Genomic DNA, 19,787 nt, shown 5'->3' with positions numbered 1-19,787 from the left:
TTTTAGTGTTCTGTATCTAAAAATAAGTTGCTAAGCAATAGCATAAAATGCCCGGGGCTGCACTTAAAATATATGTGTTGAATTTGTTGATAATTATCGATATCGATCAATATGATTTATCAATATGCTTTTTTTTTCTAAATCATCCAGTCCTACAATAATAGTTTGTACATTACATTTTCTAAGTCACTGCTACTTTCAAATAAATTTCAAAAAATTAGGATTCCGAGTTACAAAAACATAAAATTCAAAGTTTGGCAAACTCCTAAATAAACTCCTAAACTTAAATCATTCCTGAAATCTGTTGCCTTTAAATATTGAGTTCTGACAACTTTTCTTTTTTTTTTTCTTTCTTTTTTACAGTGCAAAATATGTGCCTCCAATTAAGCGGAATGTGTAAATTCACCTATAAGAGCCTACTAAAGCCACTTTCCCAAAAATGTTTAGAGGCATAGTAATCTAACGATGTAAAGTGTCGATGGTGAAGAGAGTAATACCATTTTTAAGTTAGATTTTTAATTGTTCTGCCATTTATGATTTGGAATTCAAATATTTGTAATCTTTGTAATTCAAACTGACCTAAAAAAATCCAATTTCTTGATTTCATGTCAGAAAAAAAATATATGCATCTATATATATATATATATATATATATATATATATATATATATATATATATATATATATATATATATATATATCAGTGTATTTTTACAAAGTATGTGAATGTATGACTTGTATTCTTGTGTACTGGGTTTTAAGTGTGTATCTGTGTCTGACTAGGGAAATTCTCACACTAAGCAGAATGACTTGAAATGACCCGATTCAGATACTAATCAACAGACTTCTTACAACAGTAGAGGTCTGTCAGATTTACTGCTATGGTTATCAGTGAAACAATTGGATTTAACATCATGCATGCATCACATTTTACTTTTTTTTTTTAATGCAACCCATTTGTAATACCCGGATTCTCTGATACATGTAAAAAAAAAATCTAATGTGTTTGTGATTGATGTCACAGAATATTATATTTTCAGAAAAGATTGATTATTTATTAAATCCAGTCATGCATTCTTTTATTTCTTTTTTTTTTTTTTACTATTTATGTAATGCCCAGCCTTCAGTGGGAAGTGTGCATTACAAGCTGCAATGCTGTCAGATAAAAAGGGAATAATTGCACTCGGGTTTTTTTTTTTTCAGTGCATGACAGCGTGCCAGTGCTCGTCCCACTTGTAAACCTCTACAGCAGGGCGATAGTGCGCGTTCCCGCGGACTCGCTATAGAAAACAAAGCTGAGCGTCTTCCATATCAGCTAGGGCTGCAGACTCGAGGAATATCCGAATTTATTCTGGATACATCGCACAGAATATGGATCTACAGCGGGTGTAGCATCGTTGCAGACCGAGCCACCTCGGCCGAAGTGACGGCAGGAACCTCGCGAAATCGACGAAAAATAACATCTGTGTTGTTGTGTTTTTTTTTCTTTTTTTTTTTTTTGGTTTTCTTTTTTTTTTTCTCCTCCTCGGGGTGCTTTGTCTTGTCCACCTAACGATAGCAAGCCCATCATTTCCATCTCAATTGTACGAAATTCAGCTAGTGATTACTAGCTGCCGCCGGGATGTATCATCATGTTGTCACCTAAAAGTAACTGCTAAGACGACGGATTGTGAAGCTACAGCAGAGACCCTTCGCTCCCAGGTCCCAGCGGGCTGACACCGGGTCCTGAATCTGTGTTAGCCACAGCCGCGGAACCCACTGTTTTCGGGCGATATGGCGGAGCAAGGCTACTCATCCTGGTGAGTGCGCACAGGCGCTGCGCTACCGATTAGTAGCGGCTGCCTAACATTAGCCGCGGCTACTGCCAACACAGACTACACCGTGTCAAAAAAAAAGCCGATGAACTATATCTGTCAGTCCATGTAAACACACTTGTTGCCACTTCTGCTGTTTTTTAATCAACCTTTATCACCGCGCATAGACCAAATAAGGGAATATATACAAATATTCCCCCCCGCATCTGGTTAGCTAGCGGTGGCTAACGCTGTGCTAACTATTCAGCTGCGGTCAAATCGAATGATGCTATTGAAAGCGAATGAAGAACTGGCTCCGGTGTGAAGGCTACGCTGTGCTGTTTTTGGGGGGGGGATTTTATTTATTTATCTGTTTTATTTCTGCGCGTGGATTTTTCACTTTGTTAAAAACGCAAATGGCTGAACGGAAACGATGTATTTCAGTTCAATAAATGCAGGTTGTCAAGCTAGTGCCAAGCGGTACAGTTGTCGCTAGCCGTGCCGTGCTAGCGTTTTTTTTTTTTTTTTTTTTTTTTTTTTTAGCTGGCTAGCATTTTGTCGTCGAGCCACAGCTCACAATAACAAAGGTTAAGCTAAACTAGCGTCGCAGTCTTAACAGACGAACAATCCCTGTTTCTCTACCACAAACATGGCCCCTGGTTATCATAGATGGTCTGTCTTTTTTTTGGGTTGGCGACAAAGTGCGTCCCGGGTCAGTTAGCTGGTTTTTACTGCCAGTGTTTGGGGAAGTGTGGACTTGGCGAATTATCTGAGCAAAAGGAGAGCGTAAGCTCCATGAATGAAAATGTCTACGTTGTAAAGGCCCATTTGATTAATGTTCATTTATCATTTCTTCCAGTAAAGCGGGGAGAAAGACAGACATTTTTTATATATATATATATAAAACCGGATTTACTTTGCCATAATCTCACACTGAACAGTAGCACGTTTCTTCTTGTGTTGTCTTTTTTTTTTTATTCATCTGATTTCCAACCTTTATTTAACTACGTATAGTCCAAAAAAAAATAAATACATGGCTTATAACCAGTATAGGTTATGTATTTTGCTTACGAGACCCCGGTGAGAGGGGCAGCAACTTAAATACACCACAAACCTTTAACAACAGATCAAATTAACAGGATTAATACTTGTTTACGCTAAAAATACCTGTACAACTACTAGATGGGTTGCTTTATCATATATCAGCTCATTCAATGTAAGAAACTGCTTAAAGCAGAAGTTTGGTTTGAGATTGTTTCCATCAAGATCATAAAGCCCTTCTGCCCAATTCAGTTCTCACATCAATTTTCTGAAATTGCAGAGAGCATCAGGAGTTTGTCAAGCCTACCAGATCTCCCCACCCTCCCCCTTCTGCACGCTGTATTAACTTTTTTTGTTTTTTTTTTTGTTTAGATTGTGTAACAAATAAACCAAAATTTCAAAAACGCACTGCCTAATAAAATAGTTTGGAAATATTTCTGGCCTCAGAATAATGCCCAGTTGTAGTGTCAGCCATTGCTAGTGCTATAGTAACACTGTTTTAAAACTACAGTTGGTATGCTACAGGTGGCATGTCCTTGCATATTGCATTGCTATTTGTCCATGCATATTTCATGCATCATAAGCTCCTCTTTTTCCTTTACATGTGATTAAAAGCACATGCACTAGCGCACTGCTGTATTATATATTTATTCCTTAATGCCTGTACGCTGTGAGCGCTGTAACCATGGTCAAATAACTTTAATTTTGTGCACAATCATGGCTAAATAACACTGATTCTGGTGTCTGTCAAGCGCTCTGCTGCAGATTGGCTGCCTGAGCAAATAGCCTGACTAATCACTGCTAATATATGTTTGTTAAACTAAATTCCTAACACTCGGAATATAATAGCCTACAAATATTGGGAGCCGTCCCGTGAAATCAGTGCTGCGCACGCCGATATTGTGATGGTGAAATATTTGGGACTGACTGAACATCCTCACAGCAGCTTGAGCAGAAAGGGATCATATTTGACTCACTGAGCGCTTGAAAACTTAATTTTGACTGACCTGACAAATTGGTTTTATCTTATTTTAGGAGCCGTGGGGATAATTGTTGGACTTTTGTTGTAAATAACAGCGATCTAAATGCGTTTTAAAATACATGAGACAGTAAAAACATTTTATTTTTATTTATATTCATTCCATGAGAACCTCATAGTGGTTCCTATCTAGTAACGCATCTGTTTTGGGTAAATACCAGCACGTTAGACGCATGAACTAACACAGATATATTAGAGATGCACTGATCAGGATTTACTGGCCAGATACTAGTTCTCTCTTTTCTTTGAAGTCGGACCTGTAAAGTCTTTGTTTTCATTCTTTGGACTGTAATGCATACAAACTCATTCAACATAATTATGTCTTGATACAGCAATTCGGTGGAAATACTCCCCATCAAAGCAAACGGTAGGCTCCTTGACAGACAGAAGTCGTAGCTTTGAATCTAACTGGAAGTACGGGGGATTACAAGATTATGTCGTATATCCGTGATGTCTGTCTGACTGAGCTAAAGAAAGAAAGTGTATCAAAGAGCATCTTTGTGTTGCTTCGTTTACAGGCCAAAAAAATAAAATAAAAAAAAAGGGTGAGTTTTAAGTTTGAATGCATAAAATTATCAGGGCAAAAAAACATGACAAATAACTTTTCACTGTTTGTCCTGCTCATTGTTGGTCAGAGATCCAAGCAGATGCGAATTAGCAGATAAGATAAATTCTTGTTTTTGTCCCGCAATGGGGGAAATTAGACGTTAAGCTTGATTGACTGGAGCATAACTAATAACACTTCTAATGTAGGCTCAGGCCACTGACCTCTCCATTTAGTCAGTTAAGAAGCACATTTCCTTCATCTCATTTAGCAACCATGGTGACGCCAATTTTTTTTATTTAAAAGGTATAGCGGACAATGTTTTTTTTTTTTTTTTTTTTTTTTCGGCTTCGAGTTCTGTGGCGATCATCTTCTCTATCGGTTGTCACACACGGCAATCATTGTGACGCGCTCACCCAAAGCCAACGCTCGTTCCTTGATAGTTTTCCTCTTGCTGCTGGTGTTTATGTATCCAGTGAGCTTCAGTTTCAGCCGTTCATTGTAGCTCCACTCCTTTCACCTCACAAGACGCAAAATGTCTTTCCAGTTTACGAGAAGAAGAGGAAGACCTCAGAAGAAAGAAATAAGACCAGACACTTCAAAAATTGACTTGGACATTTGTACCTACATTTCTGGAAAAATCGACCACTATACGTTTCGTGTTTAATGTAAAATGTGTCGTGAGGTAGTGGATAAGCTAAACAATATCAGTACCAGGGTAAAAACTGTTTTGTTTTATTGCAGGGATGTCTTCTCCTGGCCTTTCCATTTTCAGCTAAGGCCTAAAAAAACGTCCCCGTCCCCCCCCTCCCTCTGCTTTGTTTTAATTTTTTTCTATCACACTTAAGTATTTGAAAGCATTGTTGTCATCTTCTAATTAGCGTCACACTAACCAGGGCTTAACATGCAAAATAGATGCCAACAAACACTTATCTAATGTGTATGTAGTCATGGTTGAGATATTATGTATTTTTATTTGCATTTTGTCATATTTGCATTCTATCTATAGCTAGACGGAAATAAGCATGCATTAATAATAATGAATGCTTAATAAAAATGCAATAATCATTTCAAATGTTCATTTAAGCCTACAAATTTAAAGTTTATGCCACTATCTTTTTAAAAAGAGGGAAATAGTTTTTGTTTAATTTTGGAGTTAGGTGCTACCAACGAACAGTAGGTGGCAGTAATGCACCAAGTTGTTTGTCAAACGTCACTACAAGTTTTTCTGCTTAGCCTTGTCTGCAAGATGAATTCTCGCGGTATTTGCGCGTGTTCACAAACACACGAGAATCCATCTTGTACCACTCCGGCTTCAACCGTTACGTTTTAATTTGATACCGTTATTGGCTAAAATCAACCTTTTGTAGGCGGGCATTAGGTGTCGCTTTGCCCAATCAGCTCAGAGAGTTCTGCTGAACGTCCCTCCTTTCCCCAAACGGATTCAAATGGAGCGGTCCAGGTGATTTTCTGCTTCGTTCTGGAAAGAATCTGCCATGGAGAAAATGTAAAATCAACTATAAAGTGATTTGAAAACAATTATAAAATGCAAACTAATGCCATATGTGAGCGACACCGTACTGCAAGAGTACTTGATCACACTCTTCATGCTGATCCATTTTACTGGTAAGAAAAAAAGCAGCAGGAAAATCCTGCTATTAAAGAGCAAATATTATATTCTACTTCCAATATTTGACCGTAATTTCATTGCTTGAAATCTCCATATCCGATTCTGGACCTGATTAACATTGTAAGAAAAACTTTGAATTTAATATCAACTACATCCCTCTGAACTCTACTGCCAGCACATATGCGTACAATTGCTCTCCGTTCCTGTGCATTCTGCGTGCGTTTAATGCTCAGTGCACTGTGGCTGTGTCCTGAAAATATATAGGGTTATATTGATTCTTATTCTGGTTCTAGGTCAGGATGCTGTGGATTCTGTACAGCTTTACATAAAAAAAGTTTAAGATATTAATATATAAATAAATGGCTTTCAACTAATGTGGGAATTAAAACCCTTTTTATGCTTTTAGTTCTAGTTTCATTATTAAGATGGACCAAAGACGAGTCATCTGCTCGACACGAACAAAGCAAAAACTACACACATCTCTTTCAATTGCAATTTTTCACCTCCTATTTTCAAACAACAGATTTTAGACATGGTTTTATTGTGCTGTGAGAAAATTGTAATTCTAAAGATATGGACCATCGGTTCCCTTAATGATAAACTATAAATACAGATTTTCAGAGTTCAAGTGGATGCAATTGGCTGTCAAGAAAATCTCCCTGGCTCTTTATGTTTAAAAAAAAAAAAAAACATGTATCTGCAATTTAAGGATAATTTCCCACCACCATTTCTATTAGAATACATTGGAAAATGTAAACAGAGATCAGTCACAACCACCTTGGTAGGAAAATAAATGTATCTTTCTCGTGATACATTTAAAAGAAGTATCAGTTTAACTCAGACAACTTTCCAGTATCTGACCGCAAAATTGGCTTATTTCATCATTGTGATCCAGTTGGTGAACTGAGCTCCATAAGATCGCTCCGAGCAGGTTTACGTTAAAGCCACACGAGGAATGATTTGAGTCGTATTACTTGGTAATTTCTCAAATTCTTTTCTCCTTTTTATGCACCTTTTGTTGCTTATAAGAGCCGTTGTCACAAGTAAATCTCTTCATTGTGAGATCGATAAAGTTCTATCTTATCTCTTATCTTAAATTTGCAGCCGAACATAGGCAGTTAAATACAACACTGCTTCTAATCCCAATCTAATACAGAGGATTACAATTTGTGTGCAAGATGCTTCTAAATAATTGTCCATGTTACTGAAAAAACATTAGTTGGTCAGCAGTTTTGATTATATTTTGATTTTATATATATATATATATATATATATATATATATATATATATATATATATATATATATATATCTCACAATCTAAATTATTTAATTTTCTTTATTATTATTTTAATTTTTTATATTTTTTTGGAACTCCAGTATTTTCCCTCCTTCGTTTGTTAAAATGAAGCAGCTAATGTTTGCGTCGGATTTTTGGCTGTTATGTCTTAACACCGCTCCTGTTGTCTTGAAAACAAATATTTATACTTTATGTTGTCATGCTTCTCACATACTGATTCTGGAGGTCCTCTTCAAGAAAATGTTAGTGTTGCATGTACATATTGAATTCTTTTAAGCTAAGCCCTTACTATTTTACTTTTATTTATTTTATTTATTATATAATGCCATTACTATTTTTATTTTTTTTATTTTTGCTGCAATTGTTGGCGTATGTTGAGGCTCCCTGGGAATATAGATGCTAAGTGAACAGCTACATTCATTCCTATGTCAAAGAGCGGCGCATGTCTACAGTCAGAGGTGTGTACTTGCAAAACACGGTCAGTCACGGTTTGATGCCACTTTCACCAGCTTTTTATAGCAGCAAGTATATGACTCCAAGCTTTTTGCATTAAAACTTGTCTGGTTTCTCTTCCTCTCCTTTATCTTTGCAGCTGTTGAAACTGCACGCTCTCTGGGCTTGAACTCCCATTGCCGTCACATTTTAGGTGAAGTTTAGAGAGAGGTGGGCCATTTTTTTTTTGTTTTGCTTTTTGCATTTCGTACTTGGGACTTAAAGTTCTGTCCAAACCGTCGCTGATCTTTTTAAAAGCAGTTCTTCTGAAGCCAGCCCACTTTGCGTGCATCAATATGCGAAGAGCACGTTTAGTGATGGAGATTGACATTGTTGTTTTTTTTTCCCCCCGCTCAAAAACGTTTTTGGTGTTTCTCTGTGCACATGACACAAAGCATTTTGTGGATGGATAATTCTGCAAGGCAAGGCAAATTTATTTGTATAGCACAATTCAGTACAGAGACAATGCAAAGTGCTTTACATGATTAAAATATAGGAAAATAAAACAGAATAAAAGCAAGTAGGAATAAAAAGTAGAAACAAAATAGAACAATAAGAACAGTTGGAATAAAAAAAGTTGAACTAATGATGTTTCAGTAAAACTATTTAACTAGAGCAGTCGAAGGCAGTACTAAACAAATGTGATTTTAATCTTGATTTAAAGGAACTGAGGCTTTCAGCACTTTTACAGTCTTCTGGAAGTTTGTTCCAGATAAGTGGAGCATAGGAACTGAATGCTGCTTCTCCTTGTTTGGTTCTGGTTCTAGGTATGCAGAGCAGACTGGAGCCAGAAGACCTGAGTGGTCTGGATGGTTGATACACTGATAACAAGTCTGTGATGTATTTAGGTGCTAAACCATTTAGGGATTTATAGACTAACAGAAGTATTTTAAAGTCTATTCTCTGAGATACAGGGAGCCAGTGTAAGGACTTTAGAACTGGGGTGATGTGCTCTACTTTCTTAGTCTTAGTGAGGACGCAGGCAGCAGCGTTCTGGATCAGCTGCAGCTGTCTGATCCACTTTTTAGGCAGACCTGTGAAAACACCGTTGCAGTGATTGATTCTACTAAAAATAAACGCATGGATTAGTTTTTCCAGATCCTTCTGAGAAATTAGTCCTTTAATCCTGGTTCAGGTCCGAGTCCATCACTACACCCAGCTTTCGGGCCTGCAGCATGCTTCAACGTGCCTGCTTACAGCTTCGGATGACAATAGGGATGCACATCTCAGAGGAGAAAATAACTTTTGATTTATTAGTAATTATGAAAACATACTCTTTAAATATACTCTTTACTCACTCTGTGCTAATTATTGTAGCTGTGGCTGCATGATAAACAGTTCCCTCTGGGGGTTTTTATTGTTTTGTTTTTTTATAGCGTGCCGACATGCAGCAAGCTGATATAAGTGAAAATGTAAACATAATTTACTAGTTTCAACATAAAACTAAAATGAATGTAGTTCATCATCCATCGTCTTTAGCCGCTTTTCTGTACATTGTCTGGGTTCAGGGGGTTGATGCAGTTATTGGGCGAGAGGCAGGGGGATTAGTTTATGTTCGTGTTGTTAAATTATCCTTAGCAAATGTTTTTATATTGTCATGTATTTGAAAAAAAAAAAAAAGCAAATGCACAATAATTAGAGCTAAGTTGATAAATTGTCCCCTGTTCCGCTTCAATTTAATAGTCAATTTCAGCAGGAAATCATATTAATTGCAGCCTTTTCATCTTGAAATCTGTGTTCATTATCTGCAATAGTAGTAGTAGTAGTAATAATAATAATAATAATAATAATAATAATAATAATAATAATAATAATAATAATAATAATAATAATAATAATAATAATATGATAAACAATCGGGATTTGAGTAGAGCTACACAATATATCACAAATTTATTGTGAATTGCAATATGCATATTACAAAGAACTGCCTGGAGTGTTAGCTAATTATTTAAGCAGTCTCCATTCTGGCTCTCAGTGCCCCTAATGTGTGTGGTGACATTTGTTGTTTGTTGCAACATAAAACATTTGTGAGATAACAAGGTGGTGAAGTTGATGAGATGCTACACCTAATCTGTTTCATTGCAAAAACACTACAAGACAGACAGAGGCAGCCTTTACATTATAACGTGTTTGAGATTGAAATGATAAATGTTTTAGCTTTCAGTGGCTGGATAAACTACTCATTATCTGCAGTTTGTTTGCTATGATCCTAAAGCAGAAAGACAGTTAAGACTTTAATGTTTTTTCTGTATTTATCGCAAGCTATATCATTTAATAATATTATCACACATTGCAACTTTTGCTAATATCATGCAGCCCTAGATTTGAGTTTAAAGCACTCTCAGAATCCACCAATACCTGGTAACTACTCTTAAGTTTACCCCAAGCAGTGCAGTCCTTCTCCAGTTGCTTCATGGTGCTTGTTTAACATCTTGGTACCTTAGCAATGCCATACGGTCATTTTAAACCATTCAGGGTTTCCTCTAGGAGTGTAAAATAATTTATGAATTTTAATACATTGCCTGAATCCACACTACGTAAAACAAATTTGACAAAAAGACAGTTATAAGAGGCACATGGTGAACAAGGTGAATAAGTGATTGCAAGTTGGTGTGAAACAAATTTCAAGGAATTATTTTCAGTTTCACAGAGAGAAAAAGACTACATTTAAAACTATGCTTGTGTCATATTTATTTCCCATTGTGGTTAGTATCAGTGTATATACTAACTATATTAGGGCTGCAACCAACGATTATTTTAATAATCAATTAATCGGTTGATTATTTTTACGATAAATCGGGTGGGGAAAAAAAGTTTTATTTCCATTTCTCTTTTCTAAAATGTAACATTTGGACTAAAAGAGCTAATAAGACTAATGAGCTAATAACATTTTGGGAGGATCATAATTTCCTCCCGCTCTCTGAACAGCAGGAGTTCTCACCCATCTCAGAACCTGGTGCGGGTCCATTATATGCGCTCAGAGCAGTCAGAACAAACACACCTCTGCGTTTGTTGTTTTTTTTTTTTCCTCATGAACTTCTGCGGTTGTTTTATGGAAATACAACAACTCTGCTAATGTCGGAGAGTTTCTCCTTTGAATAAAGCTTGGAGCAAGTAAACACACGTCATGATCGGATTATATAATTTTCAGCCCATCAAAACAGTCCATTTGGAATACTCTTTTTAACCCGAATACATTTTTATCACATCAGGGAAAGCTGAGCATGTAAACGAGCTCCTGACATTAACTAGCTAACACGCTGATAGTCATATTAGATGAGCTACCAGACTGATGTTAAGGCGACACCCTGAAGCACGACTAAGACCGCTCACAGCCCCGAGCCCAGCGCTACTGGCGTTTCCTCACTTTGAAACAGAACAAATTTTAAATATAGAAATGACTTACCCTGCCGTTTAGCTTTCTTCACCATCATCATTGACTCCATGTTGTTTTAGGTCCCGTGTCACTGTGGTGCACTTGTGTCATGTCAAATCTGACATGTTACTTATTTTTTGTTTTTGTGAAGCGTGACATGCTCCTTATCTTTTGAGAACTTGGTTTGAGCCCTTTTCTCTGTCGTCATTTGTAGAATTTACTACAAAAAGAGCAGTATTTGAAAATGCCGCATCCATTCCTCCTCGCTGCGTTTACATCGCTCTGCAACCAGACAGCTAGCATAGGCGACCGCCAGCATGTGAGGTAAACAGCTCCGCGACGTGGCGAGTGACGCATTAATCGCGCGACACAACGGATCAAAAATTTGTTGGCAATGCCTTTAATTGTCGATTTTTATCAATTTTATTGATTTGTTCCAAAGGTATGGCGGCTTTTATTTTGGTGTGGTGGTGTGCCATGATCAATTACATGTAGAGGAAACCCTGCTATTATAATTAAGGGCCAGTAAATTAATAAGTGCATAGCAGAAACGCATCAGAGCTGAAGGTTACAAACGCGGAGGGCAGACATTTCCCTTCAGCAGCATTCATGGTACAATTAATAATAAGTCATTATAGACAGAAAAGCATCCTCAGACCATCCCACTACCGCCACCATGTTTGACCACTGGTATGATCTTTTCTGGTAAAGATGCAGTAAACATAATGAGGTACACACCTTTACAAAGTTTTACTTTTATCTTTTTAGTCAACAAAATATCTTCCCAAATGTCAAGATATTATCTATTGGTTGTCCCACATGCCGATCATTCTGACGTGCGCACGCATCTCCAATGTGCGTGCATGTTTCTTGTTACCTGCGCATCCGCACGCCTAGTGTTTATGTAGCCGGTTAGCTTGGCGGTTAGCTTAGCGGTTAGCTTCGGTGTTAGCCGTTCATTGTAGCTCTGCTGCTCTCACTGTATACTCGGAACAGAGCTGAATCGCAAGAAGCAAACTGCGTACTTGTTTATGATAAGAACAGGAAGGCTTCAGTAGAAAGAAATAAGACCAGATTGGACTTAACAGGTTTTTTATACTCGATCCCCCTGAGGAGCGTAAGATAATACGGTTTTGAGCATGTGCAGTTATTCAAAAAGGGACTTGGCCGTCTCTTACTTACATTTCCGGAAAAATCGCAGACTCTACCGTTACCTGAGACAGTTGAGGCCTGCAGTTAGTTAAATGCTGCTTTGGACTCTTTTACAACCTCGGGGTTCAGCCGTTGATGCACTCTTAAGTTATCTTGGTAGGTCGGTTACTCCTGCAAAGGTTCGAAACGGTTGCATGTTTTCGCCACGGTAATTTGTTGGAGTTCCAAATCCTTAGAAATGCTTTTTAATCCTTTGTAAGTAGATGGAGGTTAGAGACTTTGATTCTCATCTGTTCTTGCATTTCTTTAGAGCGAGGCATGACGTCCTGCTATTTGAGGTATTTTAGCCTCGTTTCTTGTCATTGGACAGTTTCTTTTTAGGCGATTTCTGGATCAGTGAAGTCAAAACACAAATTTAGATTAAAATCTTTGAAAACTGCATTTTTGGTATTCACTGAGGTCATCTGTGTCTAATACTACAAGGAGGTACGTTTTAAATATTTAGGGGAGGAAAATGCTATTTAACAGAGCTGTCTGGCTGCAGCTACCAATTATTTTAATAATCAAGTATTATAGCGATTATTCTGATGATTGAGTAATTGGATCGAAAAATCGTTGCATTCAGCATTTATTTAATTCTACTTAACCTTATTTATCAGTCAAAAATACATGGAAAAGAAAATGGAATTTAAAATCTAATTCTTTAAAAAAGAAGAAGAAAATAAACATTTTATTGTGTAAAATGCAGTAACATAGCCTGTCTTTAGTGTACTCGCAGAGGATGCATCTGCAGCTGAAAAACCTTCCTAGATCAACTTGTCAACAGCTCAGCCCCTTTCTGGTTGACTTAACATCAACACAGAGCTAGCTGCCTCTGTAGTAAAAATGGCCACAAACAAAAACAAGATGCACAATGTATCACTTGCATATTGAATTCTGGATTATGAAAGAGAATTATTTTTTTTTTTTTTTTTTTTTACATCAAAAAGCATAATGTCATTCAAACAAAATAGAACCCCTGTAGTGTAATTGACTGTCAAGTTACTCTTATTTTTTTTATTGCACAAATTAACAAAAAATCTGCAACCAAATCAACAGAAGAGAACCAAACTCTCCTCTAACCGCACTTTAGGAGGGTCTGAGCTGTCTATGCAGGTTTCAGGTGGAACTTGCTCTTACTTGCATTAGAGCGTCTGCCTTCTCCGTTTTCACCCAACGGTACGATCGTAAACCCTGTTAATTGGATAAAAAAAGTTAAATAAAATAGCCAGGTTTACATGGACAAAAGTAATCAGAATAAAGGGTCGATTGGAAGAAAAATGCGTCCTGTAAACACGGCAATCAGAATATTGTGAACACATTAAGCTTATTGTGTAGTTCGGAATGGAACTACTCCGAATGAGAGGAATGGTTTATGCCGATTGGCAATCCGATCGGCATGCATGTAGACGCTTGTCAGGACCAAGTTATTCTGAATGTACAACCTGGTGCAAGTCCTGCCTGGGCGCTCGGAAGACACACAAACTCATACAATATTAGTCTGTTTACTATTTTTCGTTGCTCAGCAAAGATTGAAGTACAACTTCTGTTTTTTTTTTGTTGTTGTTGGGTTTTTGTTTTTGTTTTTCAGGATAATTTTATAACAGCTCATGTCAGAGCGGTTCTATTCTGAATAAAGCCAGGTTTCTATAAACGTACATTATATTATTAATTGATTGTGTGCCCACATAAACAGAACAGTCTGATTATTTTAAGTTTTATAATCTGGACACATTTTAATGTGATTGTGAATTTTTAGCTGGTTAAAGAAAGAAGATCAGTGATTTTCAGTCAACCAGCACTTTCTCCCTTACAAGAAGGAGAACAGAAGACACCAGTGTCAAAAGCCCTCTGCTCTGCCTCTGCGTTTGCTTTGCTCTAACTACAACAGAAAACCTCTCGCTTATATTTGTGTTCTTCAGTCACACGGCCGCAATAAAACTACAAAACAAGGAAAGCAAGAGGCCTGGAAATCTTCAGTTTGGCTCTCATGAGTAGGCATTTAAAACTCCTCCACAATGTTGACGTTGGAGGTTTAACCTTTGTACTTTAGGGAGAACTCCATCCCGTCCGTACCTGGAAGATTACGACTATCACACAAAGCCTCCCAGACTTTTAACCAGGTACACTAAAAAGTAGGGCTGGGCTACATATCGAGATTTTAAAGATGTCGAGATTTCTTAAAAAGAGACATAAGATGAGACTATATGGTTTATATTGAGATGGTCTATGTTGCATTATAATTATGCTTTCATGTATTCCAGTGGTTTCTTTTTCAGCTGTTTCTCATATACAGCTGTTTGTTCAAAAATGTGCCTGTGAGACATTTGGGATAAAGCTTTGATTCATGGATGCCTTTTTGTAATTACTTTATAAAAAAAAGAAAAACATATATTGGGATAAATAATAGGCATTCAGCCTAAAGATATCAAAATGTTACTTTTGAAAGAAAAGATTTTCCCAATTCTGAATCGATTCTTATTTTAATTCCTAAAGATTGATTCATATAAGCAAAGATAATTTTTTTTTTCTAAATATGCATTTTCCACTTTGAACTTAAACATGTGAGCCAGCATTTCCTGTTCACACTCCACTCCGGGAGATTTATTATTTTTTATGTCATTTTTTTTAAATAATGCAGTACATTAGTGTTCAAATAGCATCTGTATATGTCTCTGGCGTCTCTGTTATCTACACTGGATCTGTTTGGGTTTTCTGCCCCACAGCTTGTTTATGAAAGCAACTATCTCAATATTCAGGGAGAGGGTTTGGTCCTTACAGCTGCCATCAACTACCATTACTTTATTAATTTGCTGTTCGATGTTGATATCATACTAGTATCAATAAATATAAATCTTTCCAGTTTGCTCCCTCAGACTGGAATCAGTTGCAGAAGGACTTGAAGCTGAAGGATTTGGTCTCTGTTAATATATATAAGGTATTTTTAAACCAGTTTATAAATAAGCTTTCTGTTTGTAGATGTTTTGCCTAATCTTTAATCGTATTTTGCCGAAATTGTATCTTTAATACATTTCCATCCCTGTAGTTTTTGATTTGGAATTATGTGCTGCTGCCATTTCTGGCCAGGTCTCTCTTGAAAAAGAGATTTTTAATCTCAACAAGATCTACCTGGATAATCAAATAAAGGTTACCTGTTGAAACGGCAGAAATTTTTTTTTTTTTAGTACCAGGGATCCAATTTGAGATCTGACAAGGATCCAAAAGAATAGATTCTAAATCTTAAGAATAGCAATCGAATCGATTCTTGAAATTAAATGGATATCCAGCCCAACCTACAAAGAGCTTCTATCTTTATTCTGACCTTGCAGGAAAGCAAAGGATGAGCGACACTAGTTTGAGTTTATACAGTATCAAACAAAGAGGTTATTTTCAAATTTCCTAACCACACCCTCACGTGTGATTGGCCGCATAGCCGCCAAGCTGGCCAATCAAAACAAAGTTGTGCAGTGGGCAGCGCTGGGCCTCGGCTCGCGGAGCAGCAGGTTTTGCGTATAACAATGACTATGATCACCGGGGGGGGGGGTTGGTCGTCCCTTCAGGGAGGAAAGGGTGCCGCTGCAGCAGATATTTCCTGCTCAGGTGTTTCAGTATCGGGGGACTTTTCATTGTAGAATGCTAATTCAGCTTTGCGCTTCACGCACTCGTTCATCTTTTGGCCCCTCACCATCTTAACTCCCTAGCTGCTAACCCCACCAGGCACCAACGTGTCGGCAGCAGAAGTGAGTGTCCAACACAAATAACCGCCCAACCGGAACACAGTGCATTGAATAGTTAGATAATAAATGCATATAGTTTATGAAGCATTCCTGAAGTGGAGGTGCTTGAATCACTTGAGGAATCGTTTCAGCCCACGCCCCGTATGTATGGTATTGACTCTGTCTGCTTTTTGTTTTTCTGGCCCGTTTGATGAGCATTTGTTTGCTTTAAAAGTTTTCGACTGATGATAAAGATGAGTCAATGAACTAAAATAGTACCCCACTTTGAGGTAGTTCTGAAGATGTGGTGGTTGGACGCATTGCAGTTTCTTCATAACTCTTGTCTTAAAATCCAATCGGCTTCAGTTCTTCCAGTAACACAGAAAGAGAGGATGGCTGCATTTAAAACTTAAAAATGCTATTAAAGGTATTAATGATTTTTCTGGATTACACTCGTCCAATTATTAGGCTTAGCCTTAGTCTTGTAAAGAAAACGTGATAGAAGGCTCTAAAATATATATATATATATATATATATATATATATATATAGATATATATATATATATATAGTATATATATATTATATATATAATATATATATATATATATATATATATATATATACACACACTACTTTTCTTTTTGATCACTTTTATTTAACCCGCAGGCCCCTCTAGATGAACATCTCTTTTCTCGGGGAACCAAGCCCAGGAAGGTTGAAAATTAATTGTTCTGTTATTCATGAGGTAGATGTTAATTTTAAAGAATCCAGGAATCAATTAAATTTTTTTGTGTGAAATTGTGTAATTTTAGCTGCCTCACAACGTCTCGCATGCAGGAACAAGGGTGAAACGAGTGCCGATCGTTATTTTTTTTCCTTTTACACATTCTGCCTTTCTGTTCTCATGAATCATAAGTTGTACCTGAAATTAGTTCTGAATATACCTTTTTAAAAAGACATTGATTTTTAGTATAGTAGTTTGCCACTAGGAGCTGTTGCCTTAGCTTTTCTTGAATTTCAATACTGTTATTTTTTTTCTTAAAGACGTAGCCAGGATAATGTCACCGAATGTTTTCACTTCATGTCCTGATGAGACACCGAGCAAAAGGAAATAGTTGCTTAAGTGGTTTGCTTCTGCTAAATTGACGATACATTCACTTAAAGTCCAAAATTTCATCTAGAGGAAGTTTTGAAAGATTCCAGCGTTGCTCAACAGTGTTGGTTTAAAAAAAAAAAAAGTTCAGAAATGTTTGCATTTTATCTGGAAATAAAATAATTCTAGATCTTTGTAAACAATTACAGGGTGGATTTTGTTCAAAATGTTCAGTTAAAGCATTTTTACATCTGGTTTTACATTTTGGATCTAGTACTTTTTTTTTTTTGTATGTGTTTTTAGAAGAATTTCTTGCCGCATAACTTTCACAAGTCTTACGAGGGAGATGCATTTATATTTTGCATCGAAGTATCTCTGCACAACATAGCTGTTCTCTAATGATAATAGGGGAGATAAGCAGCTTTAACTCTTAAGAATCCGTTTGCCCTTCTACAATAGAGAACACATTGTCTTAGCATGAATAATCTGCTTGAATAAGCTGTAATAAAAAGCACATGTTGCCAGTTTTAGAGTAACCCAGGGTAGACAGGTTTATTTGCAAAAGCCACAAGTGATAACCTTTGTACATGTATTTCCCTGTATAAAATTAGAGGTGGTTCAGAAAGAAGAAGCATGTACCGTACATGTCAGTTTCTAAAAATAGGTTTCCCATTGCCAGAACCTTTTTCAGGAACCAGGGTGTTTTTTGGGGGGAGGTTCCAGGGCCAAAGCAATTTAACCAGTGCAGAAATCTACCCTAGACAACAACCCAGGTAGGGAGGTGGTGCTTCCTGTAAGGACACCAAATTACATGAGGAGTTATTTATATCTAATTATTATTTAAATCAATCAGGTGACGCAAATAGCTCTATTTACGGCATATTTAGAGGCTAAGGGAGTAAACAGTCATGCCAAAGCTGTTTAAGCATTCAAAGACACACAAAAAAACGATTATTATCCCCTGGATAACAATTGGTTTAAAGAACCACTATTTTATTTATATTTTTTAGTTTTTAAAATAAAAGCTTAAACCTTTGGCAAGAACAGAATGGATGCATTTTCTTAATATTTGTGGAAGAGTATGTAAAACAAAAGCACATAGTTTCCAACCTAGTGACAAGAAAATAAATTACAGATACTTTGTGTTGTTTTGTTGTGCAAATCCAACGCAATTATTCCATGTAAAAACTGCCAAAACCTGACAAAGTTATTAGGAGCCATTGCAGAAGGTCCAAAGAGCCACCTGTGGCTCCAGTATTGCAGGATGCAGACCTCTGGGCTATGGCCGCCTCAAATGTAGCTGCTCTCCTCAATCCTGCATTACGATTTGTGTCGTGTGATGTAAAGTGCAACAAATGGCAATCCTCTGCCCTTAAGCTAGGATTGCACTCCATGCATTGAACAAGGCGAAATGGTGTGCCCGCAGAAAGTGACTGAATTGCAGTCGCAAGGTTCATTCATAATGGGGGAATTCAAAATGGGGTTCATTCAACAGAGTCCTCGCCGAGCAAGTTTGCCTGCATTGGCATCAAATGGCACAAAAGTTTCAAGCAGCACAATTTTGCTAAAGCTATATTGTCACTGTTTATTCTGATTGAAAACGACATATACAAATTATTGGGATATTTTCAGGGGTGAGTTTATTGGCCAAGTTTGTGGGTACAAACTGGAATTTTGACTTCTGTTGTCTTTTTTTTATTTAAGCCTTCATCTTGTATTTAATTGAATTCAGTTTTATTTATATAGCGCCAATTCATGAAACATGTCATCTCAAGGCACTTTTCAAACTCAACTTCAATCAGATTATACAGATTGGATCAGATTATACAGATTAGTCACACAGTAAAGGAAACCCAGCAGATTGCATCAAGTCTTGACAAGCAGCATTCACTCCTCCTGAAAAAGCGTAGAGCCACAGTGGACCGTTGTCTGCATTGTCCTTGGCTTTGCAGCAATCCCTCATACTGAGCAAGCATGAAGCGACAGTGGAGAGGAAAACTCCTCTTTAACGGGAAGGAAAATCCTCCAGCAGAATAAGGCTCAGTGTGAAGTAGACAGGGTGTCTGCCTCACGGAGCAAAACTGGGAGTTGGTTCCACAGGAGAGGAGCCTGATAGCTAAAGGATCTGCCTCCCATTCTACTTTTAGAGACTCTAGGAACCACCAGCAGACCTGCAGTCTGAGAGCGAAGTGCTCTGTTAGGAACATACGGGGTAATCAGAGCTCTGATATATGATGGAGCTTGATTATTAAGGGCTTTATATGTGCGACGTTTGTTTTTTCTAAAAAAAAATGCTAATCAGCTTTACAGAACGGCTGTATTCCCCATCTTCATGGCCTTCTCTATCCTCTGGGTGAACATACCATCTTCTATGTCTCTAACCCTTCGTTTTTTTCTGTTTAGCTGCCATAAACACACCAAATATTCTTTGATTGTTTACGACACTGCACGCAGCCATTTTGGGTGTGTGACATCAACTGTTCTCTTGTTTACGGCATTTAGGTTGAGTACTGCCCCCTGTGTTTTTTTTTTTTGGAGAATACCGTCCACGTCAAGTATAAATGTCTA

At 37.2% G+C, this 19,787-nt stretch overlaps 1 protein-coding gene across 1 annotated transcript in view; it reads left to right on the top strand.

Annotated features, from left to right (window-relative positions):
• The first annotated feature begins 1,223 nt into the window (after positions 1-1,223).
• sppl3 (signal peptide peptidase 3) overlaps positions 1,224-19,787 on the top strand; it is a 44,668-nt gene continuing 26,104 nt past the window's right edge. The window contains exon 1 of the mRNA XM_012876419.3: positions 1,224-1,799. Coding sequence (XP_012731873.1) covers positions 1,774-1,799 — 26 coding nt within the window. The 5' untranslated portion in view covers positions 1,224-1,773. The remainder of the gene's footprint in view (positions 1,800-19,787) is intronic.

The sequence above is a fragment of the Fundulus heteroclitus genome, unplaced genomic scaffold, assembly GCF_011125445.2.
Source record: "Fundulus heteroclitus isolate FHET01 unplaced genomic scaffold, MU-UCD_Fhet_4.1 scaffold_70, whole genome shotgun sequence".
NCBI classification, from domain to species: domain Eukaryota; kingdom Metazoa; phylum Chordata; class Actinopteri; order Cyprinodontiformes; family Fundulidae; genus Fundulus; species Fundulus heteroclitus.
The sequence above is the reverse complement of the archived record's forward strand: the minus strand, read 5'-3'. Positions and strand labels throughout refer to the sequence as shown.